This window comes from Talpa occidentalis, unplaced genomic scaffold, assembly GCF_014898055.3.
Source record: "Talpa occidentalis isolate TD23 unplaced genomic scaffold, MPIMG_talOcc4v2.1, whole genome shotgun sequence".
In the NCBI taxonomy this organism is placed as follows: domain Eukaryota; kingdom Metazoa; phylum Chordata; class Mammalia; order Eulipotyphla; family Talpidae; genus Talpa; species Talpa occidentalis.
Window position 1 is genome coordinate 107728643 of NW_026555331.1, and position 25236 is coordinate 107753878.

Consider the following 25236-nt stretch of genomic DNA (forward strand, 5'->3'; position numbering starts at 1 on the left):
ACTTGGAGGCTTCAAAGAAAGGATATGATTGTGCTACTTCAGTGCAGCCACTGAATAGGACATTAACAGAAACTGTCTAAATTAGAGAAAGCCACTGAACAGTTCTTTCTCTTCAGCTCCCCCTGCTTCTGTCTACTTCTCCACTCTCAAAACTTCCTGTGCCTGAATTTATTCCTCTACCTCTTCCTCCTTCCCCTACCTTACCTTCAAAATCTTTGGAGGACAGCCAGGATGCCAAACTTCTTATATATAGGCCCTTAAAGGGAAGAGAGAAGCTATGACCACTGTGACTTATATCCCATGGTCCAGGACTGAATGATGTGCTATTACTAAAGAATTCCCAGATCCCTTTATGGGACCCCATAGGATTTTCAAGTTACTTAGTAGGGCATGTAAGTTAGGATTCTCAGATCTGTATCAACTAATCCAAATGCTTGTGTCAGGGAACAAAACTAAGCAAAGCTAAGCAATGGGTGGGAAAAGCAGAATGGAAAAACCCTTTACAGGATTTTGGCTACCATTCCCCAGCTGACAAGCAAGGATGTCAGGCATTAGCAAACTGTCTTCATGCTGTCATTTCCCTTGCATTGCCTACAACTACTAATTGGACTAAAAATCAGCTATGTAAACTAAGTCCTGATGAAAATATTCCTGATTATTCTGAAAGACTTGAGAACATCTATAAGCAATATTCAGGCATAGCTGCAAACTCCTTCCAAGATAATCTGAATGATCCTTTGCTAAATGCAGCTTTGATTAAAGAATTGGATGAAGAATTAGCCACTTTAATTAAAAGACATAACCTTAACTGGTCAGAACTTCATTCCAATGCATTAGTCATGCTACCATCTGATTTTCTGAAACTATGAAGAAGAAAGAGAAAGAGAAGGCCACTAAGGCCATGAATCTCCAGTTAAAGCAACTGAATAATCAGACTGCAATGACTGCAAGAGCAGGACAGATTCCCATCCTCTTGGAGACTCTGAAGTTTTCTTTCACTGTAAGAAACTTGGCTATCAAAAGAAAGGCTACAGGAAATGGCAGAGAAATATTGAAAAAATAAGAAAGACCCTACAAGTTGTTAGGAGTACAAGTTCCTGCTAGGGTAGGGATGTTCAGTGGCATAGGAAGGTCTTCTCTCTCCTAAGTGCTAAAAGTCTTTGGATAAAATTGAGAAACAAAGGCAAAATGTAAGTATAACAGTCTTGATATTGGGGCTAGACTTCAGCTCTAACTGCTACCAAACTCAAACTCTCTCCCTTGGAGTGCAAAAAACATTACCAGTGATTTGGCTATCTAGTTCTCCTATGATGGTCTATTTCACCCTCCCCATTCATTTCCAACTAGGGGAAATTGAAGGCAGCTACTTTTCTCTCTTTGTAGGATGCACTCCTACATCTGATTAGGCAAGACCTTGAACAATATGAAGCACATATCCCCATTACTCCCACAGAAGAAACACTTAAAGTTAAAGCCCACACAAACTAATGAGCCCACATGCCATGTGATCCTGACTACACCTGCAGCCTCAAACACTGAGGACTTCCTAAATCAAGTTCCTCGAGAACTTGGGCTACATCCTCTACAGATACAGGCAGAGTCCATTCTGCTGAGTTCATGAAAATAACAACAAACTCGAATAAGCTCCTTCCCAATACCTAACAGTAGTCACTAAGTCCAAAGGCAATAAAAGGCATACAAGACCCCACGCAAAACTTTATTTAGAAAAGAGGCTCATCATTTTCTGTACAGACCCCTGCAGCACCCTATCCTAACAGTAATGAAACCTCGTGGTAAGGGATAGAAGTTTGTCCAAGATCTGAGAGCAGTAAATTTCATGGTTATACCCTGTCACTCTGTGATGCCAAATTCCAACCTCTTATGAATTGCACTTTCTTTCTCAGAAGCTGAGACACTGGAGCTCGGGGAAGAGAAGTGGGAAGAAATCCTTAGGCACCACTGAGTGACTGGGTTGGAGAGGTAACGCCAGTTCAGATTGAGTCTGGATTCAAATTGTAGATGTTTAAAATCAGACTCAAAGACAATTAAAATCTTTTCATTTCCTGGATTGTGATGGGCATGTAAGAAAAGTCTTACAAGAACTGGTAGAGACAAGAGCTGGGTGACATAGACACTCCAGAGTTTGCACCACCTATCCAGACCCCACGAACATGCAACTTAGTAGAAACTGTGTGCTTCTTTGCGCATGCAGCTTAAAGCAGATCCTCTAACTTTCCCTTCCAACTGAAGTCCACTCCAGCCCTCAAATACTCCAGGGCTGCCCTGTTGGGGGTCTTTTTCAACTGCCTCTGCCCTGTACTGGACAGACAGTTGGAGGGGCCAGAACTCAACATAGAGACTCTTTCCAGAAACTGGGCAACTGACCTCACTGGCAAAAGGCAAGAGAGTTTCCCACTGGGCTTTATGAGTGTCATAATGTGAGGAATGTAATTTCCTTGAAATCAAGTACAGAAGTTATAGCTGCTATTTTAAATACATGCTGGGTTCAAAATTTGCTTCCTCATATTCCTAAATTGTGTGTCATTTTTCATCCAGTTGAAACCAAAGAGGCAAAGTCCTAAAACTTCAAAACATTTTTTCCACATCATAGATCCCTTAGCCAACACTTTTCCTTGTGCTCATAGTTAATGAACTTACTTATTAATATTTTTGTAGCCCAATTCAAACATAATTTTTCATTTAACTACTTTTCTCTGAGCAACAGTTTTAAACTACATTGTGCATACCTTAAAATTCTATGTGCCCTTTGGGGAAATATATGTGCTGTTCCCTCTGTGTTGAGAAGCCCCCATAAACAGTGTGTCGTGTCTGCTGCTTTTACCATCTGGTAGCTGACATCAATTCCCTTGCTGGTTTCCTCCGACAAAGCAGCCATATATGAACACTTGCAGTAACATTTGACAGGCTTTGGTGACACAGTGGGGATTAGGCTCAGTTCCTTTATTGTGCTGACTCTTTCATGGAAATTTTTTAGAACCCAGACAAGTCTCAGATTTGGAAAATTCTAATAAGAGCTGGAAGGAAGCAAACTGGAGAAAGAGCAGTGAATTCACTCTTGCAGACCTGGTCGCTCTTCATGCTGTGAGTGGTATCTAGTGACCAGAGAGTATTCAAGCACTCTTATTGACTGAGAATTGCATTAGTCAGCATATTTTCAGCATATTTCACATCTTTAGTATGCTTACTTAATTAAACATCAAAGGGTGCGTGAAAAATTAATATTCAAACAAAGCTTTGGATTAGTAACCAAATAAAAGCCACATGTTTCCCTTGTTGTTCTGCTGAGTGGTGATCACTATTTTATACAGTAGCCAGATGTCCAGCTTTGAGAGCATGTTACTCATAAAGAATAAAATCATCTTGATTTTCATGCAGGAACAAATATTTGGTCAGATCTGTCCATTACATTGATGCAGGAAAATCGATGAGCATGAAGTGTCGGAAACTAATCAATGCAGAGGCAACTAGGGAAGTGTCACACTCACTATGGAGTGAGGTAGAATGAAAAACAATGACTCTGGAGAAGAGAATCTGAGTTCAATCCCTCCCTTTCTCTTTAGCAGCTACTCAGCATTGACAAGTGGCCCTGGCACCTGGAAATCAGATTTTAAGCCTGAATAAAATAAATAATAATAATAAATAAAATAATAATAATAATAAATTAATGATAAATATATAATAAATAATAAATAATAAAATAAATAATAATAAACAAAATAAAATAATAACAATAAATATATAATAAATAATAAAAAATAAAATAAATAATAATAATAAATTAAATTAAATAAATTCCCCTGATGTGGCTGTGGTGAGAATGAAGCAGAATATAGTTAGGAAGTTGAAATGGGAACTTGTTAAAAGGTAGTTAAATGAAGTTCAATATCAGTGTGGTAATGATCCTTTGGGTCAAAATGGAATGAAAGGTCAATGGGACTGTGGCACCTTTGATCAGAATGTTGCTCATGGTTCTGGGACTCTATTGAATAAGACAAACCAATAGTCCAGGACCTGGACTGCATATAAGGAATGCATGTAAGTAGGCAAACCCTGAAACTGAGTCAGCTGTAGGAAATGAGGGAAAATCAAGGGAGTGATAAAGGAGAGATAAAGGATGTGGTGTGCATGTGAAGAGTGGTACTGTATCACAGATCAAATACCCAATCGAGCATCAGGAAGCTCCAATGTCAGGTCCTGATACCTGCATGGTGCATCCTTAGAGACCTTCAGGCCAGCCAACTAACAGTAAAGTGAGGGGCCAGCTTACAACCTTTCAAGACAATCTGTTCACATTCCTGGGTAGATGTTTTCATTAGGCCAGAAATGAAACATTCAGTTTTATTTGAGCTCTGATGGTTTTGAAACCATATAACACAGTCCCTATGGGAAGATTATAATTTTTTTGTTGTTATTTTTCAGAAGGGCCAATAAATCATTGCCGCATTTTTCTAACTTTCAAAACTTGGCTGTCTTTGATCATCTCTCTCTGCCACATTCCTTGCAAGGGAATATAAAATTGTGGTGACACTGTATTTTATGTACCATTATTTCTGCAGTGCCTAACACTGCCTGCACATTGTTTCTCAAAGTTCAATTCGATGGATATTTGGACGGATGGATAGGTGTTTGAATATGTTATTATTTCTCAGTGTAGATTATCATTTTCTGGCTTTCTTTTCAAGTCATCCTTCAACTTCTGTATATTTCATTGTCCCAGATTATTCATTCTCTTTCAATTGGCAAACTGGGGTCCCATCACCTGTTGACACAGAAACTGCCTTAAGTTTATTTTGGAAGGCAAATACTTCAAGTGCACATTTTACAGCATATAGACTGAAATAGATTATCAGGAAATGTTTATCACTATATCATTCTCATTCAGCAAGACTGAATATTTGTGACTCAAATGAAAATTTATTCATTTGAAGTTAGTTACCATTTGGCATCCATCAGGAATGAAGTCAGAGGAAATCCAGCCACACACCAAAGGGTTCCTGGACATACAAATCATGTCATGAACTCAATAGCTCCTTGCAATTACAGTGGGAGTGCTGTAGGCCAGGGGTCTATGACTTCAATGTTGCACATATGTGGCTGTTATTTAGAACTCTCCAAGGTATAGATTTACATTACCATCTGCCAGCTCAGTTGCTGTTTACATCTGCCTTAAAAGGGGGGTTGAGCATAATCAATTAAAGGGTGCATAGAAAGCTCTGGAAAAAACCAACAACAACCTGAACTTCAGAGAAGCACACAGGTCAATCTAAGGGAAAATAGGGAATTTATACACTCTTGGAAACTATTTCTTTTGAACTATAGGATTAAGTGACAAAAGAGTGTTTAAAAATCCCTAACACACTTCAGTATCTCTAAAGAGCCTCAGAAATAACCTCAACTATACAGGCTTTAAATGTAATTTAAAGAAAAATGAAATTTCATAATGATGAAAAACTTTTGCTCTACAAAAGACTCACATTTGAAAAGCCAAACTACAGATAGGGAGAAAACATTTGCAAACTTAATTTCTGATAAAAGAAATATAATCTGATATATCTAGATTATATATATAATATTTTCAAAACACAGTAAAAAAAAGCAATTCAATTAGCAAAAAAAAAAAAAATTCAAAAAACAATTCAATGGGTGAAAGACATGAAGAGAGATTTCACCAAAAAAAAAATACAGATCACAATAAACACATGAAAAGTTGTTTAACATCATTTTGGCCTTTATCTCCCCAAAATGAATACTTATGTTCACACTAAAGCTTGAACATACATAATAGCTTCATTTGTAATAGCCAAACACTAAGAACTACCCAGTTGCTCTATAACAGGTGAATGGTTAAACTTTGGCACGTGCCATGGAATACTACTCAGTGATAAAAAGGAACAAATTATTGATGCATGAAAGTAATTCAAATGAATCACCAGGAATAATGCTGAGAGAGGAAGGAAGTGACCCCAAGAGGTTATGATTCCATTTGTATTACATTTTTGAAATGACATTATTGAAATGGAGAACTGATTAGAAGCTGCCAGGAAGGTATAGATGTAGGGGAAGTAAGAAAAGGGAGGAGAAGGGGGGTGAATAATAAGGGTAAATGAAGGATATCTACGGATGTGCGACTGTGTTGTGTCTTGACTGTATCAATATCAACACTATGGTTGAGATATTATACTATGGTTTTGCAAGATGATACTATTGGAGGAAATTGCTGAAAGGATATACAAGAGTTCTCTGTATTATTTCTTATAACTGCATGTGAATCTGTAATTTTCTCAAAAAAGGGTTTAATTGTAACAAAGAATTGAAGAATTTGAGGAGAAATTATATTATTCCACTCGAGCTTTGGAATGAGAACACTTCTAACCCTTTGATCCATGAAGCTGTTGATAAGAAGGTAAAGCCAGCAGTTTGAAATAGAGAACTATTTCTAGGGACATTCCCCGGCATCCAGGGTCTCCCTTCCTAGCCAGGAGCATTACCATTTAGGCAGCCTCCATCTTTTTCCAGGAGGTTCCAATAATGACTAAGAAGATCTGGGAACTATCTCAAACAAGGAAGCCTATTCCCTAGTGATTGATTACCATGGCTTTTAAATAAATTCTCATTACAGGAGTCAAGTTCAGGATTTGTGGTTCAGTCCTATTATGGTTATTATAATTAATATGGTTCTGCCCTATTATTTGGGTTGCTAGTAAATAAAAAGGCATCAACCAACCAATGACTGGTAACTAATGGCTGCCCAGGACCTGTGCTGCATGAAACTTGAGAAGGAAAGGAGACAACACAGACAACACTTATTCCTCTTCTTGAGGACCTTCCCTGGCATCCTTGGTGGGTGCCCACTTGGCTAGGAGGTATCTGCAACCTTCCAGTTGGCAATGATTCCTCCCTTATCCCTGGACTGACCATCCTGCTGTTAATGCCCAGACCAAGGATTACAAACTTCTGCTCCTCCAAATCAGCACAGGACACTCTCCTGTGAGTTTTCCCAAAACACAGACCCTTCCTCTTTACTTGACAGTGCACCTGTGCATGCACACCACCCCCCCCCACACACACACACTTCTCACTCCCTTAACCATTCTTGGCCCCATGTCTTCCTGGAGTGCATAGGAATTCCAAAAGTTGAAATGTTTGATTTATTTCTTTTGAAGGTACACGTTTTCTTAACCTGCACACCCTAACCTAGATAGTTGGGGCTGCTTCCTTTGCCATGTGCTGTCCTGCTCCAGCAGTACTGAAGCATGGTTGAGGGTAAGGACTCGAGCATTCAGTTTCTCAATGCAAATCCCAGCTTTAATCACTTACTGGCAGTGAGACATGGGCTGGTGATTATGGACTGTGTGTCCCAATTTCTTCACCAGTGAAATGGGGGTGATGATAGCAGCTTATCTTTAAAGACTATTAAGAGATTAAATCAGTTAATAGATATAACGAAGAGTGAGTACTTTCTGCATGGGAGAACTTTTGTAAGTGTCTCTGTTATTAATCATCTCCTCTTACTATTATTTCTCATCTCCTCTTCATGATACTACTCTAAGAGTAGTGGTGAGTGGTGAGTGAAAGTATTCTGAATGTAAACATACATAGATTTGAGAATCAAAATTAGCTATGGCACCTATTGGACAAATTGTAACCTCTGTGTGCCTCAGTTTCCATATTTTCAAAGGAAGCCCAATAAATGGTCCCCAAATACATAGCATTGTTATGGGGATTAAAGGCTCTAGCTGATGTCTAAGTTTCTCCAGGCTGCATACCAGCTACTCAAAACACAACTCTGTGTATTGTATTTTTGTAATGGACAATTATTGCAGCTGGGAGTAGTGGCTGTGAGATTAGTCCTCGTTCCCTCTCCATCCCCCTTGCCCTGGCGCCTGAGAAACAGAGCATCCCCATGGCAACAGCTGCAGCTGGTCCCTTGATAAGAGAGCTGGAGCCAGGCAGCCTCAGCCACAGCCTGCAGAGGAGCTGGCCCAGCTTGGGGAGACAGCACACCCTCCCCATCTCTCACCTCCTCAGCCCAGCACCTGCTTTGATTGGTAAGTGCTTTAAGGAATTTTACTCCCCCAACTTTTGTGATGAGAAGAGCAAGTTTCCAATAAGTTAGTTTCTTTATGGTTGCTGGGACAAAGAAAATTGCAGCTGGTGCCTGGGATTGGGGGTTGGGGTGGGGTGGGCTGTGCTTTCCTGATGCAGACTAAGCTGCCACCAGATAAAGAGCAGGAAAAATCACCACTTAAGAGTCATTTTTGCAAGGAAGGTGAGAGTTCTGAGTTCTGTAGGAGTCCTTCTACAAATTAAATTGTGAAGTTTCCAGATGAACATTGTGGTATCTGCATATTACATAGCCTGTGGAGGTTGTGGGGAGGCTAATCTTCCCAGACTGAAGGTGGAGACTGAAATAAAGAGGGAAAATGTGCTTGGCAAAAAAACTTTGCAAGCCCTACTTTAAATAAGAGCTGCTCCTGGAGGAATATTGAAAATTTAGGTCTTCTATAAATGAACATATTTGATTTTAAAATATGGTGCTTTTTGACCTGAATTCAATCTTCCGGGTAAAATGAGATTTGACAAGGGATATGAATTTTCTGTTAACCAGACATCACATTGGGTTGTGGGCATAACCTTCTAACTTTGTATACCATCAAGTAAATCCATGTCTGATTAATTTTTTTTGACTTAATTCAGTTATTTATTTTTTAACTGAGATAACATTGGGGTATTCCCAGCAGGTGTTACCTCCATAATGTTGGCCTGATTATTTAGGGAGATTCTCTAGCTTGCCTGAGGGCTAAGCAAAGCTGATTCTTAATCAGCTTCACCATGTTCCCAAGCCCTGGAACTGGGCTCTCTGCAGCTGGTCTGTACTTTGGACTCTTCTAATCTTATCGTTAGTTTCAGGGAAGTCAGAGGTGGGATGAGGAGATGATTCCAATGGTTCAGTTTAGATAAACATGTTTAATCATGATGTGAGGACTGAGAGAGAAAAGAGTTAGCAAGTGCTGGTCTGGGAGCTTTACAAATATGGATTGTATCAATCCTCTCAAAAAAAAAAAAAAAGACCTATCATGCAGAAACTAAGTTTCCAAGAAGACATGTAAATTCCCTATATTTGCCCAGCTAGAGCATGTTGCAAGCTACCCAACATTTGCCTCTTCCTCATATTACCTCACAACACCAAACACAGTGAGTGAGGAATTTTCTGCCCACGAGTTGAACTACATATTCTAGAATCCAACTGGGAAATCTATTCCAGAGAGTATTACTTAAGAAAAAGGACAAAATGCCCAGACCAACTTCTGACCTCAAGCTGAATTGAGCAGGCTTTGCTAACTGTGGAAATAGCACCACTGTCCTCCTGATGTATCAACTTACTCTGAGCTGGTGGGTTGAGGCAGGTTTCCCCAAACTTGTCCTCAGTCTCAGGCCACTCCGGTGTACTGTCCTGCAGCCTTGTGAGTTCTTCCCTGGCCCTGCATCCCTGGATTTCATGTTCCCCTTCTCCTAAGAGGGTACATTTGTCATTTACAACCCCCTGCTGTTGTGGTGTCAGTTAAAGTAGCTCTTCTTTCAGAGATATTTACATTTGTAAGTGTCTTTGTGAAAAGAAAGGTTTTGTGAAAAGAATGTAAGAATCAGCCAGGGGCACTTGTTTGAGTTTTGCATCTCTGGTCCTGAAACACTCCTCAACCCCCTGAAATGATACCTTTTGGTCTCTTGTGTATGCTGCATCAAATGACCCAAGTTCTCTCAAACAGCAACAATCATCCTTTATTTTCTTAGTAAAATAATCAGAAGAATTCCAAAGAGCAAAGGTTTTGTTGTTTATAGATATAAAGTTCAACATAAACTCACTTGGTAGAAAACCCTGACCTGAAAAGGTAAGAATCTTTCTGTCATCTTTTATGTGTCAGTTAATGTAAATGTTCATATTTTTGCTGCAGAAGTAATGCTAGCAACTGCAATACTTCCTGAGATCTGGGGGTGCTGGGGACAACAATTTCCTGAGGGCAACAGCAGTGGCCTCAGACTTTTCAGATGAGGGTGGGCAGGCTGAGAGTGACAATGGCAGCTCAAGTAGTCTTCCTGCTGCCACTGCTCAGAGGTCACAACTGAATGGATAGGCAGTGAGAGAAAGTTAAATATCACAAATCTGTGTACAAGAGAAGCATTTATGAAACACCCCAGAGCATCTGTTAAGGCCTAAGCTTTTGGGGTAGAATCCAAAGACCTAGGGGACCAGGTGTGTAGGCATGAAAGTAAGATGAGCTGGTGCTTCAGAGACTTCCCAAATTACAGTAAGTTGCTACAGGAGATGATGAAACCTTCCCCGGTCAGCAGGACAGGACAGTAGCCCCTTGCCTGTGCTTGGTGTTGAGCGTGGAGCCTGAATTGGAGATGCTTAGGCAGTCAGGCATAGGAGGAAAAATATTCCACTTCTTAGTCAGAATCAGACTGGTTCACGCCTTCCAGTGGCTCAATCAGGAAGAGTACCCCGTCTTACTAAGGAGGAAAATGGAGTGTTGGAGACAGCGGGGTCATCTTAAGCTAACATTCAACAGGCAGGTGAAATGAAATAAAACAAGCTACACACCAATTACCTCCCCCTCCATGTACTTACTATTTGTGTGAGGTCTTCTACCAAAAAGTTCAGTGATGTCATCCATGATGAAAGCAGTTTCTGACTCCACAGGCAGAACACAACTTGCCCGGCACAGTGTTTTTATAATGTGAAACACTCAGTCTGAGACTCCCCTTGATATTCCTAGCAAACAGAGGTTGCCAGTTCAGCATGAGGTTCCAAACACACCGACTTAAAAATAGTGTTATTTCTCCACGGAGACTCAGGGCAGCAAGAGATTTGGGGGATCTCTATTGGGGAGAGTGTATGTGTCAATTTTGAAACTAATCAAGGGTACCCTCACCTTGTCCAGAGACTTCTACCATTTGCATAATTCTTTTCCCAAAGGCAGGCTCTTCTGTCTCAAGTCCTGCTTTGTGAAAGCCATTTTGCTCAGAGGAAGGTTTCTCCTCCCATGGTTCAGCATCTAGATAAAAAATGAAGGTTCCAGTGATTTTTCGAAACTTTCCTGTTAAGACAGCTGTCTCCGTGAGCTAGCTGTGTAGCTGGGGTAGACGATGGTACATAACAATGCTGCAACTTATTCCATGCCGACAATGTGGAAGCAAGCGTGGAGCTACACATTTAATCTTCCAAGTAGCTCTCCCAGGTAGATACTATTATCTCTACTTTACAGATAAGAAAACAGTATAAGAATAGAGGGCAGGGAGGGAAATAATTTTATGGGCACATGTCTATGTACATACCACAAAGATGCTAGCCATTGCAAATTCTGCCATAGCAATAGGAGCTTGGAGAAAGAAAGGGAAAAAATTATATTACACACGGATTTCATTTATCCTCACCACATCGTGAAGATTTAGAGACTTTATTGAAATCACATGGGTTTTAGAGACTTAACCTACATCTATTTGACTGGAGAGCTCAGTTCAAACAATACCTATTGAGCACGTGGAGCAGCTGTGTGATTTGAGTTCAAAAAACAACTTATGTTAGGTTGGAGAGGAGAGGAGTGCCACACCAGCTAGCACCTAGAAAGAATAAAAGGCAGGGGGCCTGAGTTGAAATGATGCCTCTAAGTGTGTAAGTAATGGTGGGTCATTTTAACCTCGGGGAACCTTAGTTTCTTCTAGAGAGTGAACAGTCCAACCAGATGCTCTCTGGGGTGATAGGCAGCACAGTCTTTGACTGAGCCCATGACCTTCTGTCGAAAGAGAAACATTAGTGGAGTAGGTGCACAGGCCAAATTTGGGGCTGTAACTTTGCCTCTGGCTTTCGGCACCGAGCCCACACATCCACAGTAATATTCCCATAGCTGCCCTCTCCACTCAAGCTGGTGGGGGCTGGCCCCTCAAGATAATAGCGTGCTTCCTGAGGGTCCCAGGGAGTCGGCATTCTGTATGCAAACACTGAAAACAATGGTCAGATTGATTTTTGCTGAAGTCACTCAGGACAATCCATCTGCTCAGAGTGGCACTAAAAGCTGAGCTCAAGAAATCCATTAATGGCTCCATCTGCTGTGCTATGATCTCAGCTTGTAGGGGGAAAGACCCTCCAGCCTTCCCGGAGGTTTCACCTTAGAAAACAAACGAGTAGAACTGGGTCTGTGAGCTTGAAATATTAACGCCGCTGGTCCATGGGAAGACCTGTGTGCCGGGGATCCTGGGATCTCAAGAGAAAAGGATCAGTTGGATCATTTTCTCTTATTCCTCTCCAATCATTCTTGTGATGCTAGGACATGAATAATAGATTATCTGAAAGAAATTCAAGAAACAAAGTCCAGGCGGACGCCAATGAGATATCATGTAACTTATTAAACACACTTCTCGTTCAGTTTGACACATGTCCATTCTGAATTTCCAGTCCTCCTGGACAATGGCTACAACTAATAGCTCTGGAAACTCAGTTGGTTGTGGGCTAGGAAAAATAGGGTATGGGGGGTGGGGGGAACTGACTTGCATTAATAATAAAGAGACATTTCAGGAACTAGATTTTTTTATCCCAGGACATCTCTACCACTATTGACACATAGAGAAGTCTCATTACTTCACAGTTCAAGGCTATAAGGTAGAAAAGTTAAGTGAAGCCTGATTCAATTAGAGCTCAAAGGCTTTGCTTTATTTCTAAGTGTCAAATAAAAGTCTGCAGAACTAGATTTGGACCCTTATTTGGCTATTTTGTGCAAATGTGATTAACTAAATTAACTCGATTTTTAAAGCCTCAGCTTCCTCGTCCGCAAGGTAAGTTTTGCCGAACTCAACAGAGAAAATATAGGCAAGGTATAATCAAAGTTGTAAGTTTGTAAGTTTCAGTTAACTCATTTTTAATTCAGATTTGTCTATAATGTTCTGAAACTTCCACAGTGCCTCTGAGAGAAGGTAGGTATTAAACATTTGATGCATGACAGTTACTAATAAATGCATGTAAGTGTGTGTGTGCGGTGTGTGCACGTGGGCTTGAAATTCATTTATTTTGGCTTAAATATTAAGTTCAGAGCTTCTAGTAGCTAAGTGTAAAAAGCAGACTTGAGAAACAGGCCTGGAGTGGAACATAATAGTAAGTGCTCAATAAATATACTTGATAAGTGAGTGAATGGAAAGAAGGCAGATTAATGGATTTTTCTTCTACTTCTTAGTGCTGGAGAAGAAGCCTCCACACCAGCCCTCCTTTGATGATGTCCACCGAGCAAATGCAGCCACTGGATCTCTCAGAGGACAGACTGGACAACCTCGACAATCGTCGCAGCCACTCAGGTAAAGGCTTCAGTCTGAATGTCAGAGTGGCAGTCAGAAAGGGGGTGTCTCTGCCATTTGGTTTGCAGGGGAAATCAGAGGTAGGCCCCCTGAATCCTGATAGTTTGTGCCTTGTGGTAACAGCCAACACCAGATGGACAGGCAAATAGCCAGGGGTCTGTGTGTTCTGCCATGTAAATATTAGCTAACGCACTGGAGAGAAGTTTATTAGAGTTAAAAAAAAATGATGAAAGGCATTGTCCCCTTTTTTTGGTCTGACCGAGTCCCAGGCAGAGCATTTTTGAGGCAATAAATGGAATGTGGCAGTATAGCTTGTTTCTAGTATTTCCCAGCACATTTACACTCCACGTGCAGTGCCAATAAAATATTTCAAATATCTCTCTTTGCCTATCAAGACAGAATTTTAAATAGCCTTTTTCTGCTTTATTGTCAATCTGTTTCCTTTCCAGAACTGACTTTTTGCATAACCTTTGTAATGAAAATACCAGAAACATTTCTGCCTCTACCCATTTCTAAAAATGAGACACTCAGACTTTTGATGGATAGGCCTTTTGCATATTCATAGTCTTTGTTTATGTCTCGCCTGGTTATGACTCCCCCCTCCACTCCCCTCTCCCTATTTGCCATCAAGATATTTTATGTTCTGGATTTCTCCAAAAATGGGAAAAAGTGTAATTGAAGTAAAAGTCAAAATTGAAGCAAATGCCTTGCTCTCTGTACTGTGCCCTGAGTGGCCTCTTGGGGTTGACAAGTGACACATGACAGATCCACATCCAGCCTATACCTCCAGGGACCCCACAGCTGGCCAACATCCATTCTGAGCAACATTCATTTATTAAAAAGAAAAAATAGCTATGCTATGTATAATTCAGGAGGAAGTTAACTATGCTATGTGGTAATAATTTTTTTTAAATCCTTTGTTAGCCAGATAGTATAGTCCCAAGACCCTGGGTTTAGCTCTGATCCTGTACCCTGCCAGCAGAATCATCTTTTTATTTGCTCTTTTGAACCTCAGTTTCCACATCTGCAAATTGGGCTTAGTTATGGAATTCTAGCTTTCTGTGTTAGTATATGTGTTCAGGAAAGGCTACTAAAGTGCTCTGCAGAAGAGGCCCAAATAAATCAATACTTTGCTTTTTCAGACCAAATGCCTTATGCCTTTGTTATCAGATAGAACTGGAAACTAACCAGTTTGTGAATGGACCCTGACACATGTTGTATTCTTTATTTTTGCACAACCTATCAAAACCAGATGATCTTTCAGACCAATTCATTAAGGACTGTGATCTCAAAAGGAAGCCAAGAAAGGGGAAAAATGCACAAGTCACCCTGAACGTTGAGTCAGACCAAAAAAAACCCAGGAGGAAAGACACGCCGGCCTTGCACATCCCCCCTTTTATACCAGGTAAGGACAATGAGGTCCTTTGCACACCTTGACAGGAAACCACTTGCCATGAGATCACATTGTTTTTGTGAATTTTTCCTTAAATATTGTATTATTTGTTGCACTCCCTGTATCTGTCTTAATTACAATATAGCTGACTGCTATAACTGATAAACCCTTAAAATAACAGTGACATAACCAGCACACGTGAGTTTGTTTCACTTACCCCGGTGGGAGTCAGGGTGGGAAAGCAGGCTCTGCTTCAAACAGTCATTCAGGGCTAGTGCCTGATGGAGGGTCGGCTGTCAGGCGCGTATGGCTTCCCTGGTTGTCGTGAGCGTCCACATCCAGCAGACATGGGGGAGACAGGATGTAGGGTTGATGGGCCTGGAAGTAGAATGCATCACTTCCTTCTGTCACAAACTTCTTGACTGCAAGGCAGGCTGGCATGTGTAGCCCCGCAGAAAAGTAAAACAGTTTGGCAAACAGCTTCAGAACGTGTGACATGTGATATACTCTTGTTCCCAAAAGTTTTATTTCCTTTTCCCCTTTGCTCCTCACCATTTATTTTATATTCTCTCTATTCACAACCCACTTGGAAGAATACAAAACAAATGGCACACATTTGCTGGGAACTTACTGTTTTATAAAAAATAACAGAAGCACCCAAATAGCTGAAATACACACTAGGAAGTAACTTAATGGAGGTCCTCAGATAAGGCCGCCCAAAGGCTCAATCTGGGTTGAGAATTATAGAAATTTTTCAACAGAAGGTTCACTTTTAGAGAGTTTGTAAATGATGGAGAAAATTTTCACGTGCAGAGGAGAGGTGAGAGGTAGGTGGGTGCAGGCAGAATACTAATGGAGTCATTGAGGTGGGTGGCAGGGGGCTTGTAAAACAGCAGATCACCCACCACGCTGACGATGGACTTTGGAGGCAGACAAGCCTGGGCTCACACCTGGCTCTGACACCAAGATGAGCTGTGTTACCTGTGTTACCTCAGCTCACGTTCCTCAGATGTGTGATAGCAGTGACGGGAAATTGCTCAGGGCCTTGTGAGGCAAAAGTGAAATCAGGCACGTGAAAACCCTTTGCATAGGAGGTGGTCTCTTGTGTGGTCTTATTAATTCTTAGTATAAAGAAATGGCTATTATAAAAATAAGTTTTAAAGGGGTATGACTTCTGTTACCTGGTATATGTGCAAATATGGATGCTCAGTCATCAGGTATGAGAACAAAGTATCTATTTGACCCCGTCTCTCCCTCTGTTCCCCTAACTATGCAGGTGTGCTTTCAGAACATTTAATTAAAAGATATGATGTCCAAGAGAGACATCCAAAGGGCAAAACAAGTCCAGCTCTTCATAACACTGACCTGGAACAGAAAAAGCCAAGGAGAAAAGACACACCTGCCCTGCACATGTCCCCCTTTGCAGCAGGTAAAAGAGCTGGTGCAGGGTATTTGCAGGGGGTGATGGGAAAAAGGTCAAGAGCCTTACCATCTGGAGGTGCTGTGGGATTGGGCTTTCTCCTGGCCCGGCAATCTGTGTCGTGTGGATGTGCCCCGGGGAGGAACAACATTTATTGCTGCCTTTCAGGTTTACCTTTATTGGCGGCTCCCCGGGGGCTGACCTGGATATTTGGAAGGGGTCGAGCATTATTCACACTTCAGCAGAACTGATAAAATTCACTGAGACAATGAAACAGAAATGTCGATGGGTCCTTAAGAGGAGTTGAAATACCCTCCTCTCCATTCTTCCATGGATCATGCCTCCTGTGGCTGATGGCTAATTCTCCCAAGACACCTGGACATATTGAACAAATCCTCAAAACAAGAGAAAGAGAGAGAGAGCGAGAGACAAAAAGAGCGCGATGCAGATGTGTGCATAGCTATCTTAATATGCGACAAATCAAACCCAAAACTTTTGCTATGCTCACCAGCCCAGCTGATAAGGCAGTCAGTGTATGATACACAGTCCTTGTCCCTGAGAAGCTGATGTGCAAGTTGGAGAATAAGATGGATATTTATTCATGATTAAAGTATGACTGAGGGGTGTGTGTGTGTGTGTGTGTGTGTGTGTGTGTGTGTTTTGTAGATGGTGGTTTGCCAGGATGAAAGGAAATGATGTTCATTGAGCTCTTACTAAATGTGACTTTGTAACTGGCATGTTTCACAGACTTTCAAAATTCAACTCAATAACACAATAAAGTTACTGTTGTCTCCCTTTACAGAGAAAGAAACTGGGAGAGAATTTAAGTAACTTACTCAGTCTTTTTAAAGTCTTATGTGAATGAAGTTGATGGATGCTTTGCTGAGCGTCTGACTGGCGGTCCTGAGGATGGGTTTGTGACTGATGATGGCTAGATGAAAGGATCAAATTATGCCCAAGATCAAACACTAATATTTGGCAGAGCTGGGGTTCAAAGCCAGAACTCTCTCACCTTTGGGTAATTTTTCATCATTCTGTGCTATGGTTTATACATATAGCACTACAGGGATTCAGAGGAACACTTGTGGGAGGAAATGAGACTTCCTTGCTATTATAAGCCATGTTTGCAGTTATTTGGAAAGACAGCTCAGAAGGAGACATCCTGCAGTCAAGGATGAAGTCAGGGTTACTGTCTTCTGAGGAGCAGAGCTTGGCTCTGACATGAGGCTGTGACATGAAGAGGCCCTTCTTTTTTTTTTAAGATTTATTTATTTACACAAGCACTGGGTACAGTCAGAAGTGTGGGAGGGTGAGAGAATTCACCAGAGCCAGAGCGGAGAGCAGAGCAGGCAGAAGGACCGAAGTACACTGCTGAGGGGAGCAGCGGGTGGCAGGAGAGGTCTGCGCGCCGTATGGGACCCTCCTGGTGGCCGGGGATCAAACCGGCGCTGCAGAGGCTGCGGGCAGCTTCGCAACCCAGCGCTCAACCACTGCGCCACTGGGGAGGTCCGAGGAGGCCCTTTTTTAGAGAAAAGGACCAAGGACCATTTGGGAGCATCTGAACCTGCCTCACCATCATAGATACAGACATTCCTACCTACACTCATCTTCCAGCCATTACACATTCCCTCAAGGTCTGCTTCTGTCTGAGTTCCAACCAACTTTCAGGACTCTGTCACCTCAAAGTCTCTGCTAATAGACGTTTCTAAGTCCAAAATGAATCTTGCCTATTGTGAACTAACTGTGCTACCCAAAGGCATGCAAGCACCTTTGCCCTGCTGTCTCTATTAGTACCCTTCTTGTTGCTCTTATTTCAATTAATTTACATCAACAACTTGTTTGGTGAATGTATGAGAACTTTGATTGCCCTGTGTTGGTGATATTGACCTTGTTGTCTAGTCCAGTCCTTCTATACGACAGTGCTCAATAAGGATCTGTGGAGTCAGTTTTCTATATGGCAGTCAGAAGTCTGTGGCTGCAAATTCTCCATTAAGAGACTGATTACTTTCTGCTAGTTTTTCTATCTCTTTTTTACTGAAGTTTGGTCTAGGAGAAGACTTGATAGAGGAGCAAAAATGAGCAGTGAGTCACCTTAGTACATAGCATGAAGTGAAAATGTGGGGATCAGAAAAGTCTAGGTTTGCCTCTCATTCTGTCCTTTCTAGCTTTGTGACACTAAGTAACTCACACAAACTATAAGCCTCCTTTGTTTTACCCATCTCTGAAGAACATCCAGAAAGTATCTTTGCCAGGTTTGTCAACACAATTAAATAAAGTATATAGAGCAATTAGCACATTTCCTGGCTCATTGAAAGTCTTCAGTCAGTGTTGCCCCCCCCCCCATTATCTGTCCAATCTTAGGTTCTTTGAGATAACTCAAACATTTCTAAAGGTGACAATGTTCCTGGCTAGAGTGTTTTATCTTTCTCTATAAGCTTACTGATTCAAGGACCTTCTTAAGGAGTTGAGCTCTGTATACCTGAAAATGTGTGCTAGCTACAGCCCAATCCCTATAGCCAAAAAGAGCTGCTTTCTGGGTGAATAAAAAATGTTTATCAAACAGTACGACATACACAGAATTGAAGAGGGGGACTGTATATCCATAGACTCAGTACACATTATGGAAACCCTTGAATCAGCAAATCTCTGTGTTACAAGTATTTGCAGTTATAGATAGTGTTCTATGATTCTAGCTTTTATTAGCATATTAGCTGAAGCACTTTATTTTTGAAGAGCCTGTTAGTATCTAAAGATTTGGCAGTAATCGAAATGCTAGTTAAGCTGCTAAGGATGGAGTCTTCAGCAGATGCTCAGAGAGACTCACATTGCTTCTAACAAGGGTGTTGAGAGAAACTCACAGACAAATGCACTCCAGAGGAAACTCCTCTCATTAGCCCTTGGCAAGTGAAGACTGGACAAGGATTCACTCTCTCTTCTAAATCTCTTGCTAACTACCTTCGCTCCCCCAGGTTAATGAGCTTATTTGACAGGTTCCAACTGCCAGAGAATTCCTTAGTGAGATGTAGTTCCAGTCTTCTTTGCCAGCCCAAGGTCTGCTCAAACTTGGCCCATGGTTTCCAGGGCTCCTATCTTGAAAGCTGCATGACAGGGAGCATCGGGTTGTGATTGGTCAGATCTGGGTAGCTTCAACCTGCATACAAGAGAATTTTCTAGTTGAGGTGTGTAAGGAAAAACCAAAAGGATAACTAAAGAATAAAGAGGCTGGAAGCCCTGAAGTGGAGCCTCTTGGAAACTGACTCACGAGCTATGAACATGTAGGATTAAGCAGCCTGCTGCACTTGTAGATGGGGAGGATCTGTGCTTTGAAAGTGACACCTCTTCTGGCCTGCTGGGAACAGAGCATCATGTCTGGGTTGGTTTACCAGGAAAGGTGGTATCTTAGCCCTATCTCTTTTAGATCAGAGGTGCATATTTTTAATGCTTTATGTGTTGCTCTGGGTGAGATCATGAACCACCACAGCTTGCTGCAAGGCTGACTGACCCTCAGGTCTTGAACTGACAGCTTTGGCCTTCAAAACATACCAAATTCTAACAGGCAGTCAAGTTGCTCAACTCTTCTTCATGGAGAGTGGAAGAGTAGAAAACTAATGTTCTAAATCCTTATTGTATTCCAAGTTCTGTGATTTTTGTTAGCATATTCTTTTGAAAATCTCACAATTCAGTGAAGGAGGTACATGTAGTGTCCAATGATTCTCACAACATAAGAAGGACCTTAAAGGTTCATGTGAGGTGGGGTGGAAACATAAAAGAATGTTGGCCTAAATCTGATGGTATCATCTGCTAAAGAAATTATTTTTCTTTAATTTTACAGATGAATGAACTGGGCTCAGATAGGTTTAAGTGACCAGCTCGAAGTTGAATAACCACTTAAATCAAAGTGTTCTGGATCTAAAGTCTATGTTCCTTTCAATGACACACCACAGCTTCCCACAGGAGAGCATGACTATCAGGATGGGGTTAAACCAGACAGACCAGTGCTTATCAAACCTTGTTCAGCAACCAGTCACCAAAGCCAATGATAAGGAAGTATCAAATATAAGAATACAATGATGACTCACAGATGCTACTGATTTACTTAGAATCTCAACTGATTTCACTCTCTCTCTCTCTCTCTCATTTTATCTCAAAATCCAAGTGTCTTTGATAACATTCCTAAGATCTTTTAGCCTCGTCCTAAAAAACAATATCCTTGAATCAAGATTTTGATGAGCTATTGTATTTTTTTAATGTCTTGTAAGACATTAAAAGGCATGCCTGGCAATCCTGATACAAAATACTTGTTCCCGTTCCACTTGAAAGCATTTCCTTTGCCACTATGGAAAACCTAACCCACTTTGGGAAAGGGCTGACCTTGATCTTGATAATTAAGCAGGTTCATCTCTTCTCCCTTCTCTGGGATCCCAGAACCTTTTTTTTTTTTGGTACAGATGCTCCTTTGCCTAGGTTTCAAGGCTACCCAAAATAACCAGAAAGTTGACCAGGACCTGAAAATTTAAAGGCTCTTCTCCACTTTAAATCAGCCCAAACTTAATATAAAGAGATGTCAAGGAAAGTAGGATAGATAGTTTAGGGGCTCAGCATAGCTAAGTGTGTTCTCCTACCAAGATAGCCTTAATGCCAAACAAGAATCCAAACTCTGTGCAGCTGTTATAAGAGCAAATATCCCCCACTGTTTCTCATAAGTGATTTATGCAAAAGCCTTAGTTTCAGCCAGACTCTTGAAATTGTTTTTCTCCTCCAATAAATATCAGCTAATTGGTAAAGAACCCATATGAACAAACTAGAAACTGAATCAAATGAATAGTCATTAAGATCAGCACATAGTTTTCATTAATTTGCTGCTGTTGAATGGAGTCCAGTGTTGTAGAAAGGGCCTCTTGTGGTGCACAGCTTTCCTCCCACAAATTTAGATCTTTATGAAATGCTTCATGAATGGAAAGACCTTTAATTATGAGAAGGAAAAGGGGTGGTGAAGGCAGTGGTGGGGAAACAAAACTGGCTGACTGGAGTGGGATGACAGAAATCTAGGAGGACTGGTATTGAATCACAGTTTCCTTGTCGTTTTATTAAAGTGACCCTACTTCACATTCACAGGATGATCAGAACCACCCAGAATGGCCTCTTTGGAGGGTCTTTTTGGGGGTCTATCAGCCCAGATAATTATTTACAGATTTCTAAATTTCACAGCCCAGTAAACTTTTAAAAGCAAAGCATTATGGATCATAATATAAGGAGAAGTATCCCTTTTAATTTTGCCTATTAAGGAACTTTTAAAAAGCCCAACCACCTAACACCTCTAAAATTTCATAAGAGAATAATCTGAAAATAAGGAACTGTATAAAATTGTAGCCAAATAGCTTATGAAAAACTCACTACACTTTTCTTATTTTCTCATTCGGCTCTGAACTATGTAAACTTTAGTATCTGTTGGTACTGACATTTAGAAATGGCATGTTCGGAGCCTCAGCTCAATAATTTTCCCAGATGTTAGTAAAATCTGTTTAAGTTTGACTTCTTCAGGTTTACTTACCAGTTCTTCTCAAAAGGAAAATAAACTAACAAATTGGGAAAGGAAAGGAAAAGCTGTCTTGGTAGCTCTATGGGGTGGCTCTGTGCTAAGCAGTGACACACTCCTTACTTATAACAATAGCCCTTTCCACAAGTGCTAGTGTCCTTGATTTGTATTAGAGAAAACAGAGGGTGGCTTTGCATTGACTGGGAGGCAGACTGAGAAGTCCAAAGCGCTAGACTCCAAATCTATGCTTCCTATTCTTCTGTGCAGCAAGCCTGGGATCCACGGTAACCAGATGCCCCAGTTGAGCACCCCAGTTCCCTGGTAACTAGAACAGCATCCTCATTGAGCCACAGCCCCTTTAGGAAAACCAAGTAAGGACACTGACTCCTTCTATCTTGGTTGGCACCTGTAGTTATTAGTTCTGAAAAACTAAAAGTTTTCTAGGTTGTTGCACTCCTGTGTACTGTCTCTGCTATAAGATTGTTTAATATTTTAATTAGAGTCCTTAATTGCAGGTCTGTGCTTTGTTTTGCAGGTGTCACACTGCTCAGGGACGAGAGACCCAAAGTGATCATGGAAGATGACGAAAAGGATAGCGACAAGATAGCTATTTAAAGATACTCCCCCTGAGATCACGTGTAAATAGGTTAGATTGGTTCCCTATGGTGACCTAGAAAAAAATAGACATGTTTCTGCTCTCATTTTGTCATAGTTTGCCTTGAAGATCCAGACACCCTTTCCCCACGAGACATATGATATCAAATTGCTGGTCACCTCTTTGTCTTTCTTCTTCCTTGAATATGGTTTCTATCCCTGCCTCTTGAATTTTCATTTTGTAATGCAGTGGAAAGGAATCAGGCATTCCCACATTAGAAGATAACAGGGAAAATTCTAGAGTTCAATTTTCACATCTTCTGGATAAATTCATGGAGTAAAGAACAGAGATCACATGGAAATCCAGTATTTCATGATTTGTGCTGCTGAGTAGAACTTGACTAAATGTTATCCGAACACCAGTCAAGTGGGGGCTCCCTATGACCAGTTAGGGAGGTAAGAATATTTGGGTCCTAACCCACTGGAGAACATGGACCTGTCTGTTATTCTGTTTCAAATCCAGGTACCTCTGGTGACATTCCTGAGATCTTTGTATTGTAACTGGTACCCCAAAGTTGAATATGTGAGCTGGGTTGTTATCCCAGCCACCTATACCTTGGCTATAAATACCAGAGGTAGAGCATACTGGTCTATGTGGAGAACTTCGCAGTATGTCCTAATTATTTTTATTTTTTAAAATGTTTCTTAATCACATCCTGATTTGTGAGTTGGGTCACAAGTAAACTGCCACAAAGGACAGGTAAAATACCAGTGTTTGTGATGACTTTACTTTTAAGAAAATTAAGTTGGGAGGAACTCATAACTTTAGCATTCTCACTCATTTAGACCCCAGTATGCCTTCTTGAATAGGAGGGAAAGATGTGATGTTAGCTAGTTAGCAAGGGTCTATCTAGAACCCCTGCTCCAACCTGCAGTCTGTGGGTGTCATGGGAAGGTTTTGCACAAGGGCCTCATCTACCAGGTGATGGAGTTTGGGACAGGTGAAAACTACTTCTCAGAGGAAGAGAGGTGACTATTCAAACAGATCCTGCCTAAAAGTGATAACATGGAAGCTCTGTCTAGACTTTGTTCCAACAGTTTAATGTCTTCTGTCTTTCTGTCCACCATATAAAGGTGGAAAAGATACTGGATCCTACTGGTGATAAAGGTACTTCTACACAAATCTTTATGTTCTCTATGTCTACTTAAAATTATAAAGAGCAGAAGTTGAAAAAGACATTCACTTAGTTGTTGTGCATATTTGTTTTGGCCCACAGAGGTTTAAAAATGATTGAATTAGCCATTAATATTTAACAGGAGAATTTTCTTAACATTCTAGATTTCCACAATCTCTAGGAAAAAATACCTGAAGGTCTGCCAACCCTGGACCTGATTAGAAACATAGCAGCTGTGAGCTGGCACTGAGCACTGGATGCCCTTTTCAAAGGAACATACATTCTCCAGCTCCCAACCTGGCAGTTTTACCACCACCCCAACTTGAGTTGGGAGCCCCTGAGGAAGACCCACACTTTGTGATCCTAATGCTCTCTCATCTCTTTGACCCCAGGGCTCCATTTTCTTTACTGAGTGTCCAAATCACAGCCTCAGGGTGAGGGAATAAGACTGTGGCCAGGTTGATGGTTGAGACATAAGTGGTAAAACAGGCCACTGTAGAGTCTTTAGGAAGTCCAAAGCCATTACAGGTATGTGAGAATGGGATTATATCACAACCAGCAGCAATTTTCACCAAGGGATTCTCGCAGAAAACACAGACACTCCCTTATCCTATCAGTCACTATGTACACACAGCATACTCCTGCACACCCACACACCAGGGTCACTAAACTCAAAGGCTGCACAGAGGAGCCCCCCTGTTTCTGCTTTCTGCAGTGGGTGGAAGTAGATGGGCTGCTGTAAATACAAAGACCTTGAGTTGTGGCCCCCACTGAGGACACTGAGCAAGTCCCTGGAACTTGCTCTGTTTCCTTATCAAAAGGAGGATAATAACAGTACAAAACACAACAAAGCAAAAATGGACAATTATAAACCAGAGACATCCTGCAGGGGAGGAGGAGGGAGAGGGATCAGAGGGAGGGAGGGAGGAGCACAGGGGACCGAGGTGATGGTACGCAGGTGCATTGGGGAAGGAAACTATGGGGACTACACCAGAAGGGGGGTTGGGGAAGCAAATATTGTTTAAAAATGAACAATGATGTAAAAAATTTAAAAAATTAGTATTTTAAAAAAAGAAGGATAATCATCTCTACGTTGCTCTCTGTATAGTTTGAGAATTAAATGAGCTAATGTCTGGCAAAGGACATTGTGAACTGAAAATGTCCTATCCATCTGTAACGCAGGACAATTTTAGGACACCTTCAGATTGCGGACTGTGCTTTTTCTGTTGCCAAATCTCCATCCCCTGGCTTTTAAATGGGCAGTAGTGATGTGCCATTGACTCACAACCCCGGAAGAAGGACTTCAAGTAGGAATAGACTCTCACGGGTATACAGTACAGACTTAACTGAAAGCCCAGGACTCCCTTTTCTGGGAAGATGATTTTCATAGTAGTCCCAGCCTCAAAGGAGCATTCACGGAATAGTGAGGGCCAAAGCCAATCTAACCAACCCTGGACATCACAGGGGTGATTTGGATAGTTGCCAAATCTCTCTCACTCCCCTTGATCCACATGACCATTTTCTGGGTAAGGTAGAGATTTAATCATCAGGATTATACTCCGATTAAAATAGTTTTCCGTACACTGTGAGTAACTGCCCTCTAACCAAATAATAGTTACATTAAAAAAATAAAAGCAATACATGGTAATCCATTCAGAAAGAAGGGCCAAATTAAAGATGTCTCAAGAGAAGTGGCAAACCAATTGGCCATTTGTTCATTCTGAAGGCATTTAGTTCAACCCCAGGCTACCTA

At 41.2% G+C, this 25236-nt stretch overlaps 1 protein-coding gene across 2 annotated transcripts; it reads left to right on the forward strand.

Annotated features, from left to right (window-relative positions):
* Nucleotides 1-7983: 7983 nt before the first annotated feature.
* PPP1R17 (protein phosphatase 1 regulatory subunit 17) lies at nt 7984-23540 on the forward strand. 2 transcript variants are annotated; one of them, XM_037509913.1, is made up of 5 exons: nt 7984-8069; nt 13248-13365; nt 14618-14770; nt 16035-16187; nt 22250-23540. In XM_037509913.1, exons 2-5 carry the CDS (start codon nt 13284-13286, stop codon nt 22327-22329), a joined length of 468 nt encoding a protein of 155 aa, XP_037365810.1. In that variant the 5' UTR covers nt 7984-8069; nt 13248-13283; the 3' UTR covers nt 22330-23540. The 2 variants fall into 2 exon arrangements, with proteins under 2 accessions (XP_037365810.1, XP_037365820.1); XM_037509923.2 differs by lacking the exon at nt 7984-8069 and adding an exon at nt 9856-9911.
* The last annotated feature ends 1696 nt before the right edge of the window (nt 23541-25236 follow it).

Coding starts and splice junctions, on each gene's coding strand:
- PPP1R17 (XM_037509913.1), top strand. CDS start 13,284: ATGATGTCCACCGAGCAAATGCAGCCACTGGATCTCTCAGAGGACAGA. Junction 13,366..14,617: donor CAATCGTCGCAGCCACTCAG/GTAAAGGCTTCA, acceptor TATCAAAACCAG/ATGATCTTTCAGACCAATTC. Junction 16,188..22,249: donor CATGTCCCCCTTTGCAGCAG/GTAAAAGAGCTG, acceptor TTTGTTTTGCAG/GTGTCACACTGCTCAGGGAC.